At 39.8% G+C, this 20,656-nt stretch overlaps 1 protein-coding gene across 10 annotated transcripts in view; it reads left to right on the top strand.

The window, feature by feature from the left end:
* The window catches only part of CELF1 (CUGBP Elav-like family member 1), a 64,742-nt gene that overhangs the window by 39,589 nt on the left and 4,497 nt on the right, over window positions 1–20,656 (top strand). For 3 of the 10 annotated variants that reach the window (XM_080619417.1, XM_080619426.1, XM_080619418.1), the window contains 9 exons: window positions 1,177–1,311; window positions 1,477–1,556; window positions 1,958–2,119; window positions 3,456–3,537; window positions 5,906–6,034; window positions 14,054–14,167; window positions 14,342–14,527; window positions 15,391–15,534; window positions 16,270–16,438. In XM_080619417.1, the coding sequence (XP_080475543.1) occupies window positions 1,177–1,311; window positions 1,477–1,556; window positions 1,958–2,119; window positions 3,456–3,537; window positions 5,906–6,034; window positions 14,054–14,167; window positions 14,342–14,527; window positions 15,391–15,534; window positions 16,270–16,397 (1,160 nt within the window). In that variant the 3' untranslated portion in view covers window positions 16,398–16,438. The remainder of the gene's footprint in view (window positions 1–1,176; window positions 1,312–1,476; window positions 1,557–1,957; window positions 2,120–3,455; window positions 3,538–5,905; window positions 6,035–14,053; window positions 14,168–14,341; window positions 14,528–15,390; window positions 15,535–16,269; window positions 16,439–20,656) is intronic. The other 7 variants (XM_080619425.1, XM_080619424.1, XM_080619421.1 and 4 more) reach the window with 7 other exon arrangements.

The following is a 20,656-nucleotide window of genomic DNA, read 5'->3' as shown; positions in this document are numbered from 1 at the left end:
ATTTGAAAGTATCTTTCTGCTCTAAGCTTGAAAGTGAAGTGGGTACAACATAAGATTTAATAATCAGTTAAAGTCATATTCATGGAATTATTTGAAATTTTCCTCTTAAACACCATAGAAGACTCAGCAAACAAGTTGATTTCCCCTTACCATGGCACTTAATAGAAGACTTTCTTGAAGCTTCAAGTTGTGCTATGTTTTTCATGGTACCATATTTTATATTGTGCTGAATCTTCTGTTTTCAGACTGGTTTATATTTCCAAATGGTATTTTGTATAATTCGCTTCATCCTTTAAAAGCAAGTATTTCAGAGGTGATTAGCATCCTTAAATAAATAAAGCATACACACAGTTCTGCTCTGGATTTGAATTTCCCCAACTCCCTTAAATGACCTTAAACTGACATTCATAACCACTAAGTGGAAAGCTAAGATAAATGTCTTTCTGCACCATTTATTTTAAATTGGTCTGCACAGTGAAAGGTACTATTCAATTCTAATGTATCTGGAAACATCAGCATTTAGAGAGAAGGTACAGTAGCACACGGTCTGTTGTTCTGATTTGAGGTGCTATTTTCATGTTCTTGGTACAGAACAGAATGGATAGATCTGAAATAGAACTAAAACTATTCTGGTTTAGCAACAGATGTCACTTCCACTGTTGAGACAGAAGCGTGAGAGAATAGGCAGATCTGAATTTAAGTGATTGGCATGATAAAGAGGCTAGAAAGATTTCTGCAGCTCTGTATCAGTTTAGATACAGTTAGGTATGTTGGTAGTCTAAAGATAGGAGAGACAGAAGTGAGAGGATGAAAATAGCCCAATAAAACACATACAAGTCTTCTCTCACTGACCAGGAACTGAACTTAGGAGATACAGGGAAGTGCTGAATCTGATATATTCTTTTGTTATGTTCTTGCAGTTCACAGGCTTGCAAGGGAGAAACAGTCAGCAAAGCATAAATATAAACCATCCTAAAATGTGCATCCTTGAGGTTCAGTGAGGTATCTTATATGCATCCTCTTAAATTGAAGAGATACTGTTATTGGGAATCTGGCTTTGACAAGCCATTACCCTCAGTACAAAGGAAAAACTGCAGCTGGTGGTGAAGGCTCAACAAAGTAAGATCTAGTAAGCACATACTTGCTGGTAATACTCTTTATCTTTTGCTTTCTTAGCAGTAGAAGATAGGAAGTTGTTTATTGGAATGATATCCAAGAAGTGCAATGAAAATGATATCCGAGTGATGTTCTCCCCATTTGGGCAGATTGAAGAATGCAGGATATTACGTGGCCCAGATGGCCTGAGCCGAGGTAAGCAGGAAGCTTTTCAGACAGTTCAAGGCTCTCCACTGGATGCTGCCTTTTGCAGCTCAAGGTGGCATTTTTTTTCTGCCCACCACCATTTTCATGTCTTTATTCATCCCAGTAATTGTGGGTGTAAAAGAATGACTTGGTTCCTTTCTGTTCTTTCCCCAGGTTGTGCATTTGTGACTTTTACAACAAGAGCTATGGCACAAACAGCAATCAAAGCAATGCATCAAGCACAAACCATGGAGGTAAAATAAGTTAGTGGGTGTCAAGAGATGATGTAATTTGTCAGGCAGTCACTATGGAGTTTGGAGGACTAAAGGGCAGAGAGAGAAGGCTAAGTGCAACGTGTGTTTCTTCACAAATGCTACTCCTGGACCTTTGTGTGTGTCCTGCTTCTATTTTTAGAGCTTGAGATAGAAACTTCATCTGCAGAGAAAATACACCAAAATAGAAAATACGATTAAAAGCAAATGAGATTTTGAACCTTTAATGAAATGTGCTGTTTGAAAAAAAAAAAATACGTGTGTGTGTATGAATGCATGTAAAGGAAGGGAAGAGGAATGCTTCCGATGACTGGGTCTGAATGCAGTATTTTTGTGACTGCTGGGGATAGCAAGTATGTAATTGTTTGAATTGCTGTTTGCAGGGTTGCTCTTCTCCCATTGTGGTAAAATTTGCAGACACACAGAAGGACAAAGAACAGAAACGAATTGCTCAGCAACTCCAGCAACAAATGCAACAGATCAGTGCTGCCTCAATATGGGGAAACCTGGCTGGTCTCAACACACTTGGACCCCAATACTTAGCAGTGAGTTTCTGATTTGGGTTCTTTTCATCTCTTCAGGGATTGCACTGGCTGCCTGTCTTGTAGTGTTTAATGGATTAATTTTTTAGAAGGCTTCTGGTAGATATGAACAGAGTTCTTAATCCCCATTTAGTGGATGAGGAGGCTGAAATTAAGTTATGTGCTAACAACTAGTCACGGTACATTTAAGTGAGGATTTGAGCCCCATTCACTGTAGCCCTAACTATTGAAATAGGGGCTTCTTTCTTTCTTTCCTGTCTTCTGTGGAATGACTTTGCACTAGGAACATTTTCTTAGTATGTTATGGCCTCAATGTAATATAAATGCCCTTTTCATATTTATGTGACTTGCATAGTTCTTACATTTCTATTCCAACTTTTTTCAGCCTTTATTTCTCTCATCCACTTCCAGAGAAACATAAAATAGTAGTTGGTGCTGTCCAAATAGAAAAGGTGATCAGGTTGGAAGTGCCAGTCAACAGTGACAGTGCACAGTAAAATAAAGAGAAGCTACTGTGTTTAGTAAAACTGACATAACAGAAAGTAGTCTGCTGTTAGTCACTGATTTGAGTTGATTTTGCTGGGTCCTTAAAGTGTGAATTTTCCATAAACTGATGTGCTGTGGCTAGAGTGACTGTGGGGAACTGTGTTCATACAGTATAAGGTCTAGGGAACAGAAAAGGAAACTTTCATGGCATTCTTGGTATGGTGTACTGTTGAAGTGGGGGCATTCTGTCTTTTACTGCTGCTATAGGTTTGGTAGTTTGGAAAGTTTTTATAACACTACCTAGTTAATGGAGAAGGGAATCAGAAATCCCTCTAGCTTCTGAGCTGAGGCTTGAAATTTCTGTCATGGCTGCTGTGCTTAAGGAAAGCAGAGTGGGTTCTCTCTCATGGTGTGTCTTTGGTTTTGGTATGGTATTTGCCTTTTGTTCTTGGCTGGCAATGTCAGCTCTTAAGGCTGGCTTGAAGTATCATATCCTTAGGGGTGGCAGTCCTGCCTGAAGTGCTTTGAATAGTTCTCTCACTACTGATTCCACTGATTTTTGTCTTGGTGTATTAGCTATAAACTTCCCTCGACACTGATAATGTTGAGTAAGGAAAGCATTGTGCTGTTGCTTTGGCTGCAATATGCATGGGCAGTGTGGATTTTCACTATGGTGGTGCTCTGGCTGCAGTGTGTAAGGGGAATTCTCTTTATGCTTTGTTACGGTGTGGTGCATGGGCAGTGGGAATTCCCCTTGTGACGGCGCTCTGGCTGTGGTGTGATGCAGTTTCTCCCAGAAAGCGGAGCCAGCCCTCACTCTCACTCTTGTTTTGTTTTTTGGTGTAATGTCTAGCTTTATTTGCAGCTCCTTCAGCAGACAGCAGCTGCATCATCTGGGAACCTGAACACACTGAGCAGCCTCCACCCAATGGGAGGTGAGTTTTTTTCTATCAGAACACATATTCAGTGCCCATGAAAGGAGGAGGAGGGTAGAGAAAGTAGACAAAAGGCTGTAGACATGTCAATCTCATTTGAAATAAGTAGTCCTGAGTTTACCCACTCCTCTGGAATGACAGGAATCAGAAGTTAAATCCTTAATTTTAGTTAACCATTGTCCCCAAGGTAAGTTGTCATATGCTGGTAATCTCCCCTACTTCTGGCTTTAAAATTGTCTTCCCTTATGGGTGCAAAAAGATGACTGTCTTATTTTATCCAAACAAATGCATATGTGAAGCATCGTGTTTTGAAGTAAGCAATAATGCATGTGATAATGGATACTTTGATTGCCCATTTTAAGTTCTTTGGTCTTAAATACTTCAAATTTGGAGATGCAGTGTGATCTAGTTCTTCATTTAGGTTCTTTAATTCCTTCATTTGAGTCATGATTGATTATGCTGTTGCTGTTAGGGAAATACCAGCTTAATATGTATGAGCTAAATTCCTTGCTGTGAACTGCCTAGTCAGAACATTCATTAAGTATAGCTGTAAGTATGAGTGCAGCCATTAAGTACTGGGCTGCAAATTGATTGTCCCTTCTGTCTTCACAGGGTGGGTAATAAAAATCCATGTGTTAGTAACTCCATTCACCACATGCTCTAAATTCTTCTGATGGCAAAAAAAACCAACAAACCATAGTTCTGGTTTTAATACTCAAAACTTTAAGCTTTTAAAATTGCCTTCTGGAGTTGTACTGTAGTTCACAATATCACGTGTCCTGTATGTGCAGAGGTTGATCTAGAAGTGGTAAGGAAGTGTCTTTGTAACATCTGACTTTCTACTGATGGGTGTACTAACACAGAAGCTTTTGCAAAGTGTTATATTGTAGATTGTAAGAACTTTGATTTATACTTGAGCAATCATTGTAGTGGAAGATGTCCCTGCCTATGATGGGGAGGTTGGAACCAGGTGATCTTTAAGGTCCCTTCCAACACAAACCATTCTTTGATACTTGAGGTTGATTCTAACCTTAGCTTCTTATGCTTACTGTTTTCATATTAGACCTCTTCAGCTGATCTCCGTTCTTGAAATTCACAGAAAGAAAAATTAAGTAGGTAATTAGATCCCAAACTACATCAGACTTTGTAGACAAAATTTAATCTTGATGCTGTTTGAAAGCAGATGGGAAAACAATGTGATGACGAGAGGGCAGGTGCAGAGTGAGCATGCCAAACTGCTTCTAAAAGGAAGCAAGCTGCTTTAGTCTTCACTAGCTTTAAGATTTGCACTTTTAACCCTCTACATGTAGCACAATAAAAACAAAAAGTACAGCTTCTTGATTTTAATTGAATCCTTTCGGATTCCTCTCCACCTTGAAAATCTAAATAAGGGCAAAATCATCTTGTTTCAGGCACTACACGTAGCCAAGGATACAGACTGTCACAAAGAGAAAACAATTGAAAAAGACTGTAAAAAATGAACTATGCTAATAGTGGAAGTTTTCTTTGGAAAATCAGTAGTTTATACTTCATTGCCATTTGCAGTCTTATGTTGTCTGCACATACTTAAATTGCAAAACTGAGATTTTATTTATTTGAGATATGTGCTTTGTCACCAAGTACTTAGAAAGCGTCCAAAAGAAGAGGTGCCATGTCTTGCCAAGGACATTTTGATGTAAATGAATGGTAATGAAATTAATTTTGGTTTTAATTTTGTAGGGAAGAATTAGTAGGAATTGTCTGAAGTCAGATGAAAAGAGGAGGAATTGTTAGAGTAAGTAAAAGTAGAAACAATGAAGGGAAATAAGGGAAAAGGATTGAGAGGCAGAATTGGAAGAGTGGAGCTAGCCTACCAAAGGATGGCTAAAATACAGAATTCAGAAGAATGTTGATATGGATGATAATCTCATGGCAGGAAAAGAGGGCAGGCTACAATGATGAAGGTGTGAGTTTGTGGCCAGTGTGGTGTGTAGGCCTTCTTGAAAGTATTCTGCAGTTATTGCTGTTCCTTTACAAAGAATATAGAGCAGCATGAGAAAAGATGTTATTGGCCTGATGTCTAGGCAAGTTCTCTAGCTATCAGATCCTGGCTTAACTTTGTTAAAGCTGCTATACTTTTGTCTACATCTTGGGATAGTGCCTACCTGGTCTTGTACTGAAAATCATCTATCTTGGCAAAGAAAGACTTCTTTTTTAGTTATAACAAGGAATATCCATGTGGAAAAGATCAGGAACTAGTATTAAGCCTCTTGTTTTTAAGCTTCTTTCCATCGCTCCCTTGCAATGTGCTAAGACTGCTGGATCTGTTAAGCTTCAATGATGGTGACCATTATAGGAGATACTCTGTGTATTCTTCAATGTGTTGCAGGACTGAATGCGATGCAGTTACAGAACCTGGCTGCATTAGCAGCTGCAGCCACTGCAGCTCAGAACACACCAAGTGGTACCGCTGCACTCACTTCCTCCAGCAGTCCCCTGAGTGTGCTCACCAGCTCAGGTAAGATATTTCTTATGCTGTACATGGGTTGCCTTAGAAATTGTCTCAAGATAGATGTCACCTCTTTTGTCCATCCCTTTTTGTCACTTTCATGTTGATTTCTTAATAGGTAAGCAGTTTTACTTAGTAGATTCACTTGCACTTCTTTAGGATAGGTATCTTTGCCATCAGCAAAGGCTTTTTTTTACCTGCTGTGTACCTTCCTCCAAAAGGTCAGATTAATTTACAGTAAAAAGTTTTTGAGATCATGATGAAGCGGAAAGATAGGTGACCTCTTTAGAGTTATGTCATTACAATCTCATCACATATTCCATTTATCTGTAATTTTAGGCAGATATACCCTGTTCTTCTGGACATGGAGATAGAAGATGCCTTAAGCATGAAGTAATTCATTCTGTGCACTAGAACAATACAGTTTATATTCCTCTGGCATTAATGAAGACAAGGATACTAGAACTACCTCACAGCAGTAGAATAAACAGACCCCTAGTACATTTATTGGAAAGCAGATATCTAGAACTGAGTGTACAAGTTGCAAATAAAAATCAGTATCTTCCTCTTCTGTTTTGTTTTGGGTTCTCTTGTGGTGGTTTTTGTTTGGTTTTGGGGGATCTTGAGGGGACTTTTTTTGTTCTTTGTTTTGCTTTTTATTTTTAGTTGGTTGGTTTGGGGTTTTTTTGTTGGTTTGGGGGGCGTTAGGATTTCTGTTTTGTTGTTTGGTGGTTGTTGTTGTTTGTACGTTACCCAGAGAGGCTAGGATGTCCAGGCAGTGTTCTTTTGCTGCCTTGTTGTTAAATGTGATCAAAACGGGAAAACAAAAGAAGTAAATTAAATTGTGTTTACATCAGACATGCTCAGGTTTTACCACAAATGAGGATCAGTATCCTACTCAGTTCCTTCTGTCATACCTTCAGTCATTTCTATATCCTGACATGGGAAGGGAGATCCTGTATTTTCAGGGTGTCAGTTTTCCAGCATCTGTGCTGTGGTATGTAAGGTTGGGGTGGGTTTTGGTTTTCATTAAAAGCCAAATTGCTTACCTGGTTTTGAAATCCAGCCTACAGAGTTGACATCCTCACCTGTGGTTGTGAGAGACAAAATAGGGGGGTTAAATTTCCAGAGGTAGCTTTTTGTATAGAAGGAGCAAGGTGCCGGACTAAGAGATTATAAAGAGATTAAAAGGAAAAGCTGGTTAGAAAACCTTATGTCACGTGATGAGGAGTTAAACCGTGGGTGCTTTGCACGGTTTTCTACTTAAAGAAATCCCCAAGAAAGAATTCACCTCAGAGGGGTTCTGCTACTGGACAGAGGGGGTTTTTTTTAGATGAAACTTTGTGGTCTGCAATTCTTAAAGATGGAAATGTCAAAATTTATCTTGACTCCCAGCTATGTTATCCTATCTATAATTAAAACAGCAACAGCAAAGAGTTGAGGCTACAGAAAAGCTTCATTTATAACCCACTAATGCTGCTTCATCATAGACAAAGCATAGAGATGAATATCTCTGAGAGTTTTTCCTATACATCCTGATGTAGCAGCAGAGCTGAAATTGTCAGGTTAAAAGTTGCTATGACTAAGTTGCTTAGAACTAAGGTTTCCCTGTTTGCACTTTCATCTACTGACTGGAGCAGGCTGCTTCTTTGATTTGTTGAGGTGGGGAAAGGGACTGGCAGGTTGTGAAGTTCAAATGCCAGACATGCTAGAAAAGGCAGAGACAGCCTCTTCTCAGAAGTGTACAGGAAAAGGACAAGGGCAGTGGATACAACTTGCAACAGAAAATTCATACAAAAGAAAAATGAAATGAATGGTGAGAGTGATAAAGCTCAGGAACCAGATGCCAGAGGGGCTATGGAATCTCCATCATTTCAGTGATTCAGAATACAGTTAGAAAGAACTCTGTACAGCCTGACCTAACTCAGAGGTTAGACCAGCTCTGAGCAGACCATTAGACTATACGATCCATAAAGAAGTTATGCTACTGTTCAGGGATTCTTTGGGATTGTTTTTACCTCCATGAATTTTGGCTGTTTCATAGCACTCTGTAGGTTCCTTTTCCCTTGATGAGAGACATATCTTGGGACTTTTCCACTTTTGATCATACTGGTGAAGGGGGCTGGGGAATGGGGAGCAGTCCATTTTTAAGTACCTTCTGTGCTGAATCCAAACAACTTTGATTGCCAGTCACATCAATAAATGATTGTTGCCAGCAATCAAGTAATCATGATGTGCTATTTGAATTAATATCCTATACAAATGTATCAGTCAGTTCACTCCTAAGGGGGGGCAGGAAATCTCAAATGTGTACAGACAGCATTCAGTCTCATGATACTTCCTGTAATTATACAGCTTTTTAACTCTTGCGTCTGAGCTATTATGTCTCAAAAAAAGCAAACTCAAAATTCTCTTGGTTAATATTTATATGTGCATTCACACTGTATATGTTCATATAGAAGGCTGTTGGACTCCACACATTCAAGGCATCCCTCCTGAACCATACCTAGACCTTGAAAAAACTCAGCATGCCGCTGTTCAGTACCATGTGTTAGTAAATGCCTTCCTTGTCTGTGGGACATATGGCAACATCTACTGTGATAACCTTTTAAACCTAACTGCAGATGGGATGACTGCCACCTTGAATTCTGTCCATCATCCAGATGTTCACCTGATGTTTATTTGGACATCTGTTCCAGATTGTCCTCAAGTTGCATAATTGGTGGAAAATCCGGACAATCATCGTGCATAGTTACATTTTTTAGTTTCTTTCACCTGCATTGATATCTTTTATGTTTGGGAAACTTAGAAGTCTACACAGTGCAGAGTCTGTGGTCTATGGATAGGTTACACGGCAAAATGGTTGAACTCAGAGGTGTTAAATATCACTGTTGGGCAGTCTTCCTACTCATTTCATGTGATTTTGTTTAGCTATTACCAAGCACTATTGTGTATGTTGATGGAGCAAAGCCTTCAGCCTTGCAATAAAGCAGCTACTCTTTGAAACTGAACAGACAAGCTGCTTCACCCACCTGTAGGTAATCCATGCTACAGAGACTGTGGCCTTAGATAAACTCATTTAAACTGATAAGTTTGTGAAGGGAGACTTAAGAAAGTATTATAAGAAGTATCTTGCAATTGGAGTGTCCTATCTGTCATCTTTTTGACTCTGATATCAATAAGAATTGTCTGCTCCAGAGGAAAACAGAATGGCTGCAAAAGCTGGTGTAGGTTCCTATTTCTCCTCATCTGAAAGGCAACCATCAAAGGTCCAGCAAAGACTAGGTGAATTTGCTGGCCTTAGTGTGTGTCCAACAAAGTTGTTTTCAGAGACTTGCTGAAAACCTTTTCAGGAATTTTCAGCTAGTTCTTCTAGAGTTAACCTTTCTGACTGGCTAGAACTCAGTAGATGGAGCTAAGAAAACATAACTTCAGTAGGAACCAAAAACTGCACAGAAACAATGTTAAGAATTGGGTATGGAGTAAAGAACATGTGTAAAGCTATACTGGTTTTCCATCTCCATTATTTATGCTATTTTCTGGTGTAAAATAATATACAAAAACCCAGAAGAACAGAAAGGGTGACTGGAACTGTGGAACTCCTTCCCTGTTAGGAACAAAGGAGCTTGAAAAATGGAAGACTGGCCCGAGAGGAGGATACAGTTGAAGCTTACAGATACATTAGTGTTGTGATGAAGACGAATAGGGAAAGACTGGTCATCAGCTATTTCAAGACAAGAATTATGGGTTATCAGGTGAAGTTGTCAGCTGACAGTTGACAAAAGAGCTGTTTCTTTGCATAGTGCATGATCAAATTGCAGAACTTGTGCCTTAGAACATAGTAGAGTCAAACAAGTTGGGCCTGTGGACTAATGGAGGAAACTGAAAACCACCCCTCTGCTTTCCCCAGTCCTCGAAGTTACTTAACAATATTAAGGGAATTTTAGGGTAAAATGCAGCTGCTACTTCTGGGATGAAATGCAGTTAATGTGCACAGCATCTACCCTGAAATAGTTCCACAGGCAATCCTGCACCCTTAGCATATGAGAAGATAAACTGGACAGAATGGAGCAGAGTGAAGATACAGCCACCAGGCTCTGTTTTATTCCATGCAGGTGTGGGAATGTGCAAATGCCATGTACTGGTAAACCACCTAGCAGCTGACAAAACAAAGTGCTAGAATTTCACACCCAAATATGTATGACTAGAGCCACTCCAGTTCCATATGCATAATGCTCAAGCTCCGTAAGTGTTTAGTTAAAGCTCCATAATCATATACGTAAGCTTTATAATCATACATATTTAAAATTGCATAAGTATTCAGTTAAGAAATTGAAACTTATGTTGCTGTGAAAGAGCCTGAACAGATACAAGGGCCTTTTGTATCTGATGCTGTCTCAGGAAACCTGAGAAATAACAGTGATTCACAATGAAAACTGATAGCTGGAGAGGCTTTGGCCTTGTTGGCAGGCTGAGAAAAGACTAACAAACCTCTAATCAAGAAGGACTATCCTTGAAGTCTGCTGCATCCTGACAGCACCTGGGTGATCATCAAAATATGTGAGGAAAAACATGATCAGTTGTCCTTTTGGTGAAGTATCATCATTATAATCTTATTTTAATACTAAAAATCCCATTCACAGGTCAAAAGACCTCTGCCAAGGTTGGGAGACCCTCCCCATAGCATGGATTATTAGGCATGCTATGTTATGTACTCTGTATGCAAATTAGCTTAGTAATAAGAATTAAATCATCTAAATATGTGAAATTAAGGAGGAGGGGAGGGAGGAAAGTTATGATTCCATTGTAACTGTTCACATCCGTTGATGGGCTGAACCTGTGTTCTTCCCCTCATAGGGATGCCTATTGGGTAAGAGCTATATGATTGATTTTTAGCTGGCTTTATGTATTATTTTCATGCTTGTTCTTGCAGTTAGTGTATTACATTGTCACCAGCAATATAGTTCTCAGTTTAGATCAATTTTGTGTGAGTTAGCAGAGACTTAAATTGACTTAAAATTGGCTTAAAAACTTACTTTAAAACTGTTTTAACTTGATGGGTGGATCTGCTATAATGTACCCTGAATAGGGTGGCTGAATCACCCTCTGAAGCAGTGTGCTGCTGCAGAGGGCTCTGGCAGCTAAGTGGTCTCAAGGGTCTCGGGGGTGGTAACAAACCTGTCAAACTTAGAGGTGAAGGGGTGAAATCTTCCCCCTATGGGGGGGGAATAAACCCCTTACTCAGGTTAAGACCCTTTTAATGTGACAGTGTTCAAAATGCACTGAAATTAATGAATGAAAATTGTAACTTTAATACAAAAACATTGTCCTTGGCTGAAAAAATCCTAGATTCACAAATTGCTATGTTAGTAAACAGACTACACCCAGGGTATACTCCTGTGTATTTGTCCTATGTTTCTGCTCTACTGTTACTTATCTACCATTACTCATCGTCAAAAATGGGTGCTGACTCAGTACAGCAATTCCTAGGTACATATGATAAAATAAACCACACGGTGTTAAATTCTCTTGGCATTTGCAGTACTAAGGCATATCTTGTTTTGCTTAAAGAGATTTCTGATCAAGTCAGCTAAGCTAAAATAACTGTGTGCAGTTTTTTGTAGTGGTTTAATTTCTTTAAAACCACACCCTTTCTAAAGTAGGGAAGGCGTCTGCTCTCTCTTACCTTGCTCTTTAGCTTTGGCTTGATTCTTTTTTTTCCCCTACCACTACTGTTTTATTGTGGGGTTGCCCTTTTTAAAAGGTGTTCTCATCTGTCAAGTGTCGCACATCCGTGTTGCAGAAACAAGTGATATTCTAAAATCAAGCAGCTGTATCATATCTGAACACCGGCTTTTGTTCTGTCAGCTGTGATGGTGTTCTTTACCAACTTGAGGGTTATCCTGTTACTTGCTCTCTGTGTTTTTCTAATATCTAGTATGCTGCTGATAGTAAGATGGGAAGTGTCTCCTTTTCTTCAGACTAAGCATCTTAAAATACAATTTGGGACACAATCTTTTGGTTTCTGACTTGATTGGAGGGTTTGTCTAGAACTTTACCTAGAGGAGCCTTGTCATTTCCTCTGTCAGTTCAAAAACTAAACAGTGATAAGAATTGCAGCTCGCTGCGTTCTCATGCAGCTTCTGTTAGGTACAACTACTTTTGTTGGGTACAGCTTTTCCTGGGGCTCATTTGGCAGGTTTGCTGTATTCTGTTTACTACCATATTCCACTCCAGCAAAGATTTTGTGCCACATGTATGAAGTGGGGAATACATAGTGCAGGTGAATCTGCTTGAAAGGTGCAAACCATTCTTTAAAAAGTTTTAATGGATGTATGCAGCATAACTGAGAATCACAAAAACACAAGGGAAACTGAAAATGCCTGAATTTCATTTCTATGGCTACCCACTTGGTGAGAGAGAGAATTCCTCATGAAACCAGACTACAAGATGCCTTTACAGCACTGTTCTGCAATGTCTTTTAAAGCTATAGAAGCCATAGGTTATTGCATATGTAGAAGCCATAGAGTATTGTGTGCAGTTCTAGTGTCCTCAACATAAAAAGGACATGGAACTGTTAGAACAAGCCCAGAGGAGGCCACGAGGATGATCGGGGACTGGAGCACCTCCCGTATGAAGATAGGTTGAGAAAGTTGGGGCTGTTCAGCCTGGAGAAGAGAAGGCTGCGTGGAGACCTCAGAGCAGCCTTCCAGTATCTGAAGGGGGCCTACAGGGATGCTGGGGAGGGACTCTTCATCAGGGACTGTAGTGACAGGACAAGGGGTAACGGGTTCAAACTTAAACAGGGGAAGTTTAGATTGGATATAAGGAAGAAATTCTTTACTGTGAGGGTGGTGAGGCACTGGAATGGGTTGCCCAGGGAAGTTGTGAATGCTCCATCCCTGGCAGTGTTCAAGGCTAGCTTGGATGAGGCCTTGGTTGCCATGGTTTAGTATGAGGTGTCCCTACTCATGGCAGGGGGGTTGGAACTGGATGATCTTAAGGTCCTTTCCAACCCTAACTATTCTATAATTCTATATTTTCCAATGTATCTTGTGCTACTGCATCAATAACTATATGCATAGCTTTTCTTGTTTACCTTCTTTAGATTTCTAAGTAGTCCACAAATCTCTTGGGAAAACCACTGCTATATAATCATAAAATAAGGAAACAATAGTATTTTTTTATCATGTCCATAACTTTTGTAGATGACTTTAATGTGAAATTCTGTTTCTTTTGATATACCAGCGTGGCAAATGTTTTTCTTGCGGTTTCGATGTCTGTTTCTGTAGAACTGACTCTGCCTGTTGCAGAATTTGGCAGGCTGTGTAAGCTGTTAGTCTGCTAAGTACTATACCTGTAGACATCTCTTACTGAGTAAACGTGGCTGAACATGTTAGTGGCACAGCCAACAGAGGGTAGACTGTGTATTTTGGATGTACATTCCAAGACTTCTCATGGCTCTAGCCCCAGCTGCTGCAACAAGATTTTTAATGGGAAATCATTTAAAGTGTCAAAATAATCTGGGCATCTGCTGTTCCTGCTCTGGCACTATGGGAAAACCATATGTTCAGTTTGACTGGAGCTTTCTTTACTGTCCATAACATACCTATGTCAGGCTTTTTCAGCTTGTGTGATGTTTTGAGGATAGACACTAACATGCAGCAAGTCATTGTCAGCAGGAAACAGGCACTGCTGCTGGTCACCTTATGTTGAGGTGAAAAGCTGTACGTTTTCTGACTCTTGGGTGTCTTACACTTTATTTTCTACTAGTTTTTTATTATCTACAAAGAGTAGAAGTTATGATGAATTAGAAACGTTTTGAAAATGTGGGAAAGGATTAGAAGATGTAAGCAGTATGATCAGTCAAGTTGTGTGGGTTTGGGGTTTTCTATTATTGACATAAAATATACTGCATTGCCTTGATCTCTTCATTACCAGCCTTTTCCAGAGAAAAACCTTAATGAAGAAGTTGAATTATCAGGCCCACAAAATATTGCTTGAAGTCTAATTATCTTATTTTAATAGCAGGTTCCTCACCTAGCTCCAGTAGCAGCTCCTCTGTTAATCCAATGGCTTCTCTTGGAGCATTGCAGACGCTGGCAGGGGCCACAGCAGGCCTCAACGTTAGCTCTTTAGCAGGTAAGCTGTGTGTTGTAGTGAGTTGTGGGAGGAGCTGAGCATCATTCCTCAGGCTGTGCTAGTTCTCTGGGGGGTTTTCCTGCTCCCTGCTTTTTGTAATAGTGCAGAGTATTTGAAAGGTAATCGATCTGGCTCAGTGGAAGTACTTGGTCATCTTTATTTTCTCTTGTACAGGAATGGCAGCCTTAAATGGAGGTCTCGGCAGTGGTGGTCTCTCAAATGGGACAGGTAGCACAATGGAAGCTCTCACACAGGCTTATTCTGGAATCCAGCAATATGCTGCTGCTGCCTTGCCCACCCTCTATAACCAGAGTCTCTTAACACAGCAGAGTATTGGTGCAGCAGGAAGTCAGAAAGAAGGTAGGCAAAAAGGTGTAAAAACAACTCGAGGGGTTTTCAAAAGGGCAAGCTTAGCCCTTGCAGCTGCCTTATCTGCAGAGGTTTTATTTGGCAGCATTTTTTAGAGTTCTAGAGTTACTGAAGATAAAGAAGGAGAACCTGTGAGGTGTCTGTTAAGGGCTGTCCAAAGTAATTTTCATACAGTAGAGTTCTCCCAGGATTTCTCTATTCTTAAATGCTTAGGATTGTACTCCTTCACTTTCCTGGAGTACAGAAGAGTGTGATGTATCAGGATGCAGCCTGATAAATCCCACTGTCAATGAATCAGTTGTGGTTTTGTTGACCTTGCTTGTCTGGTCCTTCACTTCTTCCCGCAGCTACTTAATGCCAATCTCTTCAGATTCAGCATCAGCTTAACATGTTGTATAAAATAATGAAGAATGTAGGAGTACATTTTCAGCAGAATGTAGGATGTTTAGAAAAGAACCTGTCAGATAACAAGTAATACAATTACTTGTAGTCTGTATTGAGATTTACTTAATTCCTGGAGCTGCAAGCTTTGCATAGCCATTTTAGTTGGCATCTGGGGCTCAAACTTACTCTTCAGCTTTCATTACAGCAAAGATGTGTGAACCAGTTTTGACACAATGTGGAAATCTCACATAAAAACGGTGAGAAAGAGCTGGAATTATTTGAATGGTCAGTCCCAACAAAGGGTCATGCTGACTTATTCTGGAATCAAGTACTCCACAGGAGTGCAGACAGCAGTTTCATTGTTTTACCTAGAAAATTTGGCTCGAATGGCTCTTTCACCCTTTTTTTGTGAAGTGGGCCTATGTTATCCATGCTGTTTCTGAATTACTATTCCTATTTGTTGTTTGAAGGTCCAGAGGGAGCCAACCTGTTCATCTACCATCTCCCCCAGGAGTTTGGGGATCAGGATCTGCTGCAGATGTTCATGCCGTTTGGAAATGTCGTCTCTGCCAAGGTCTTCATTGACAAGCAGACCAATCTAAGCAAGTGTTTTGGTATGTTGGGTCTAATCATTACCTATGGGAAAGGCAGCTTATTTCTGGTAATCTCTTTTCCAATATATTGTTTAGTCTAGCTTTTAAGTCAAGTAATGACTTTTTTCTCTATATCCCTAATAAATAAATCAATCCGAACTCTTCCAGCAATGAAACTGTATTTTCTCCCCAGTTACTGATTCCAGCCATTGACTGGAGTTATTTAAAATCCATTCCTTCAAAACCCTGGAGAAGTTTATTTTGAGGATGCCCTTTCCCTGGAATTATATACAGCTTTTCATCTGAGCAAAATCTAAATATAATGGTACCAGTTCCGTGCTGCCTTGACAGCTACTTCACTCCAAACAAACCTACTCCCATATAATGCCAAGAGGGTGATTTCAGTCTTGAATCTTTAACGAGCTTTCATATATAGATTAACATTCTCCAGGCTTGGTGTTCTCAGGTATGAGTTCTTATATATTAAACTCATTTTTGTTGGTAGACCAGAAAATGTTAATTTAACATCCTGAGCTTTGTGTATCTTCTGGCCAAAGTTCCATACATCAGAAAGCAGTGCTTTGTCTGAGAGCCCTTTAGTAAGAGGTTCTTATGAAGAGTCTGCAAGAGTTGGGAGCTTCTGAATATAGCATTTCATGAAAACCTCTCTTACCTTGCAATACCTGCATTTCCAATCATGAGTACCTGTTCTGAAGAGCTTTGGCATGGCTTAATTACGGGCTTTCCTTTCTTCAGGTTTTGTAAGTTACGACAATCCTGTGTCTGCACAGGCTGCCATTCAGTCAATGAACGGCTTTCAGATTGGCATGAAGCGTCTGAAAGTACAGCTCAAGCGCTCTAAGAATGACAGCAAGCCATACTGAGCGCCCCTCCCCTCCGGGACTGGAGTGAGAAGGATCTTCTGGTAAGTTGGAGAGGAGCGCACTTAGTGATTCGAAGCCCTAAGGCTGTGTTTTTACAGTCCTGGAAGCTGATCCATGCCTTCTATCTGGCACATCTTCCCCTGAAGACTCGGCTGCAGCCTCTGCTGAGAATCCCGCTTTGGATGGAGGACAAGTTTGTGCTTTTGTTTCCAGTGTTTTACTTTGGAGTTTAGGTGCCATATCGCTGAGGTGTTTCTTTTTTATTTTATTTTTATTTTATTTTATCCTATTTTTATTTCTCTTTTATTTGAAGTTTGCTGTGTTTGTAACCAGTGTGTGTTGAGAAGGACCAATGCCAGCTCCTTGGGGGTGGGAGGCAAGGTTAAAGGGAGCAGCAGAAACTGACACCACACTGCCTTGGGCTAGAGAGGAGAAGGGGGAAGCAGAACTGACACCACACCACCATGGGCGAGAGGAGAAGGGAAAGCAGAAATAACACAGAACAGCTGATGAAAACAAAAGATGGGGAAAGAGAAGTGAGTCCATCCAACTTTGGGTGAGCAAAGAATTGACTCCATGTAGCCAGTGTCATACCCCATCCACTCTTTGAAATTTCCTCAACTGCATGCCGTGGTTGGGGTCTAGTAAATCATCTCTAAAGCAAGAGACAGGCTAGAAGGGTGAACACATTAACAAGCCAAAGGAAAACTGCAGTGATTTTATTTTGCTGTATATAAAGTAGTGTTTATATAGCACTGTGAATGTACACAGCACTTTATAAAATTATTAGATAATATCCCTGCCCAGAAAATTTCACTGTCCATTTAGAGTTGAATATTAATGAGACGCAGTAAATTACTCCATATTTAAGCAAACTTATTCTATGTACTCTGTCTAGGTTTTGTAGAAAGGTATAGCGAGAGACAGCTTAGTCTGGATGAATACATCCGGGGCTGGAAATGAGAAACTTTTGATCCCTGATAATCTACTGATTTTTTTTGACAATTTTCTTCTTAACAGTTCATCACATTCCCATTTCTGTGGAATTTCCCATATTCTGTGGTATAATGTCCTTTTTGCAGAGTATTACTTCGAATTCATTCTGATAAGCATAATATAAGTGCTGTTTGTTTCTCTATTAGAATTACTTCAATTGAGATACAAAGCCCAGAGTTACTCTAACATAGCTTTTGAGGCTCCTGTTTCATACATGTTCTTTTAGGATTTGATTTCTCAGTCTTAACTCTGTTGCAAAGATAACTTCCTGTTGTGTTTTGTTTCCTAAACAATTTGTGCAATGATTTAGTCTAGCAATTAGGTATTTATTTATACTGCAGTTTTCCTTTAAGGTGGTGTGTACCAATGCAAAACAGGCTAACACAGGAGCTGTGGAACCAGAGCAGAGCATTGAGCCATTCAGTCTTACTCTGCCTTTTGGGTACTAGCTGTCATCTTCTATATTGAAGAAAAACTGAACACACCCCTTCAATGAACACACACTTTCTCTGCACACTTGTGAAATTGCTAATGCGTTGCTAAGGGCCTTTGTTATAAACTGGTTTTAGGGGGCTCAAAGGACTTTTGACACTCTGGCCTGAGTTATTCTAAGAAATCAAGAGTAGAGTCCCATTTTATAACCACCAAATCCACCTCTGTCACAAGAGGAAGTTTACAATTTTTGTGTGTCTTTAACAGAAGTTCCATTTACCTCATTTTCTCCTTTTTCTTGTTTTATTTGTATTCCTGGTTCGTGATGCTGTTTCCCAGTTAACACTGTAGTCTGGGAGCCAGACTGTTGTGTGGGTCAGACGTAGGGTTGAGACTTCCTGTTCTGCTCCAGCAGGAGGAGCACTAAACCCATCAAACCTGAGATCTTATGGTCTGTTGGGAATGTCGATGGTCTGTTGGGAGCGTTGGTGTTCCCACAGACAGGGCCTCTTGGGATCTCAAACCTCAGAAGTACAAGGCCTGACCGGTAGCATCCAAGAAGAGCCCTTTCCATTCTTAAATTGAAAATCAAACCATTGATGCCAGTCTGTCTGTACTGATGGCAGACAGGTAAATCTATCAGTATTATCCAAATCATTTTGTGGTGGCAAAGGTTCAGAGGCCAGATTGCCAAATTTCCCAGTTATGCTGGCATGTGGTACCCTTCTATGTTAATTATTTGAATCTCTAGAAACGTGAACATACACTTAAGTGAACCATGTACACTTGAATTCTGCATGATGGGAAAGATGTGTCCTGGTTTTCTGAGAACAGAGTGTTGGAGTGTGAAGGCCTCCAGGGTGATAATGAGTTGGTTGGGTTTTTTTTTAATATAAATAATATACTTTTCAAAAAAAAAAAAAAAAAAAGGGAAAAAAAGAGAAAAAAAAAAAAGAAAATAAACCAACAACATATTTGGGAGCAACTGCTCCAAGTGCAACCTGCTGTAACCAAGAATGTTGTTTCTATTTTTATAGAAGTTTTATACTGCTCCAGGGTGGAGAATATTTATTACCTAAATTATTTCACTGGAAAAGATTAAAAAAAAACAAGGCCAGGGTTTTGTAGAATCCTGAATGTGATTGTTTTACACACATAATGATGTGCATGATTGAAACTACTGATTTTCAGTGGCCTGTTTGCAGCCCAACAACTGCTAAAGGGGGAAGACGAACGCTGTGAACCAGTGGAGGAGAGCACTGTGCTCTGGGGTCTCTACAGTCACTCTTACCTTCTTTGCACCCTACCCCACTGTACTATCCAAGACCTTCGTCCTGTCTTTCTTTTAACCTGATGCTCTGGCCTCTTTACAAGTCATTTCAGTTGCCCAAAAGTAGATATTTTTAGCTCTGCATCCTATAGTGTGTCCTCAATACTGTAACTTACGGATCAAGCTTGGCATTGTTGCAAATAGGTGCAGCTCCTATTGACTTTAGGAGATTGACCAGTTTACGCTGTGGCTTAGTTTGATCAGTGACTCCTCCCAGACATAATCACCTTAAGACACCTAACTTGGGCTAGCTCTTGTGCCTTACTGGCATAACTATAAGTATTGCCAAAAAGCAAAAAGAAAACAAAAAACACATCTATGCAGGTTAAGTTTTGAAAGGTGTGATCCTCAGATGGTTTGAATCAGTGCAGTTCTGCTCTGTTCGGAAGAGCTGCATCAGTTTTCACCAGCTGAAGATGTTGCCCTTTTTGTGTATTTGTTTCAGATTTCCCTTTCTTGGTGTATCTATGTGTATGTTGCCAAAGTTAATAAATGTATTGGGTTTGTGACTTGGGCAGATCTTGTTCTGATAACAGAACTGATCAGGTAAAGTCAACATTTCTGTGTCTGTTTGGTGGCTGCCACTGACTCTGGAGATTTAGGCTCTCCTTTACCTTCCAGTCTTAAGTCAGGTTTCTTCCTCACTCATTGGCAAGGAAGTCTGGGATTTTGGGGACTTGGGGCTTTTAAATTTTATTGTATTTTTAATTCCTATCATGCTCTCATTCAAGTGCAAATCAAATCAGTGTCAAATGCTTTATATCCTGGATAGCAGGGTAAGAGTTGAGTGAGTTCAAATGAACTGCAGAAGGATTGGCTTAAGTAGCCACATGGACAAAGTATTCTGTATGCTTATAAACCAAAGAATCTGAATTTTCTACAACAAAAGCTAGTAGGTCTTCTGATGAAATGGAATTCCATATTCCATGTGCCACCAGGAAATACTTAATATTTTTAGAAACAAGACAAAAATGGTCTACTTCATACATTTTATTTTTCTCTCACATTGTTTTTACTAGATATGCCATAATAAGATGTAACTATTGTGAACAATTGAAGTCTTAGTCTGATGCCACTTAGTTTCAAGTACTATAGTAAAGAAAATCAGTCTTCAGTCCCCTCAGTAATTAACAGTCCAAAATAGGATTATCCCTTTGTAGCTTAGTTTTTTCTTCCAGTAGTACAAAACTTGCATTATTAAAAATGCTTTTTATAATTAATGATTAAATTTTAATCCTAAACAGAATGAGGATTGGAATTTTTCAAAAGTACCTGAGACAGTGGTGGTGAATATCGCTTTGTATTTTAATGGTGAAGCAGTTTACTACCTGTGGGCACTACTCACTGGAAAATAGGAGCCTCAGAAATTTTCTCCCTGGCAAATATATCTATAAGGAAAAAGCCTTTAATCTGAATACTGAAGATCACGTAGCAGCATACATTCTGCTTGCATGCCAGAATCAGTTGAAGTGTTTCTTCTGTTAATGGTTGAGAGTTAGGG

The sequence above is a fragment of the Psittacula echo genome (assembly GCF_963264785.1).
Source record: "Psittacula echo genome assembly, chromosome: 5".
Classification (NCBI taxonomy): domain Eukaryota; kingdom Metazoa; phylum Chordata; class Aves; order Psittaciformes; family Psittacidae; genus Psittacula; species Psittacula echo.
This window is presented reverse-complemented; position numbering and strand designations above follow the sequence as displayed.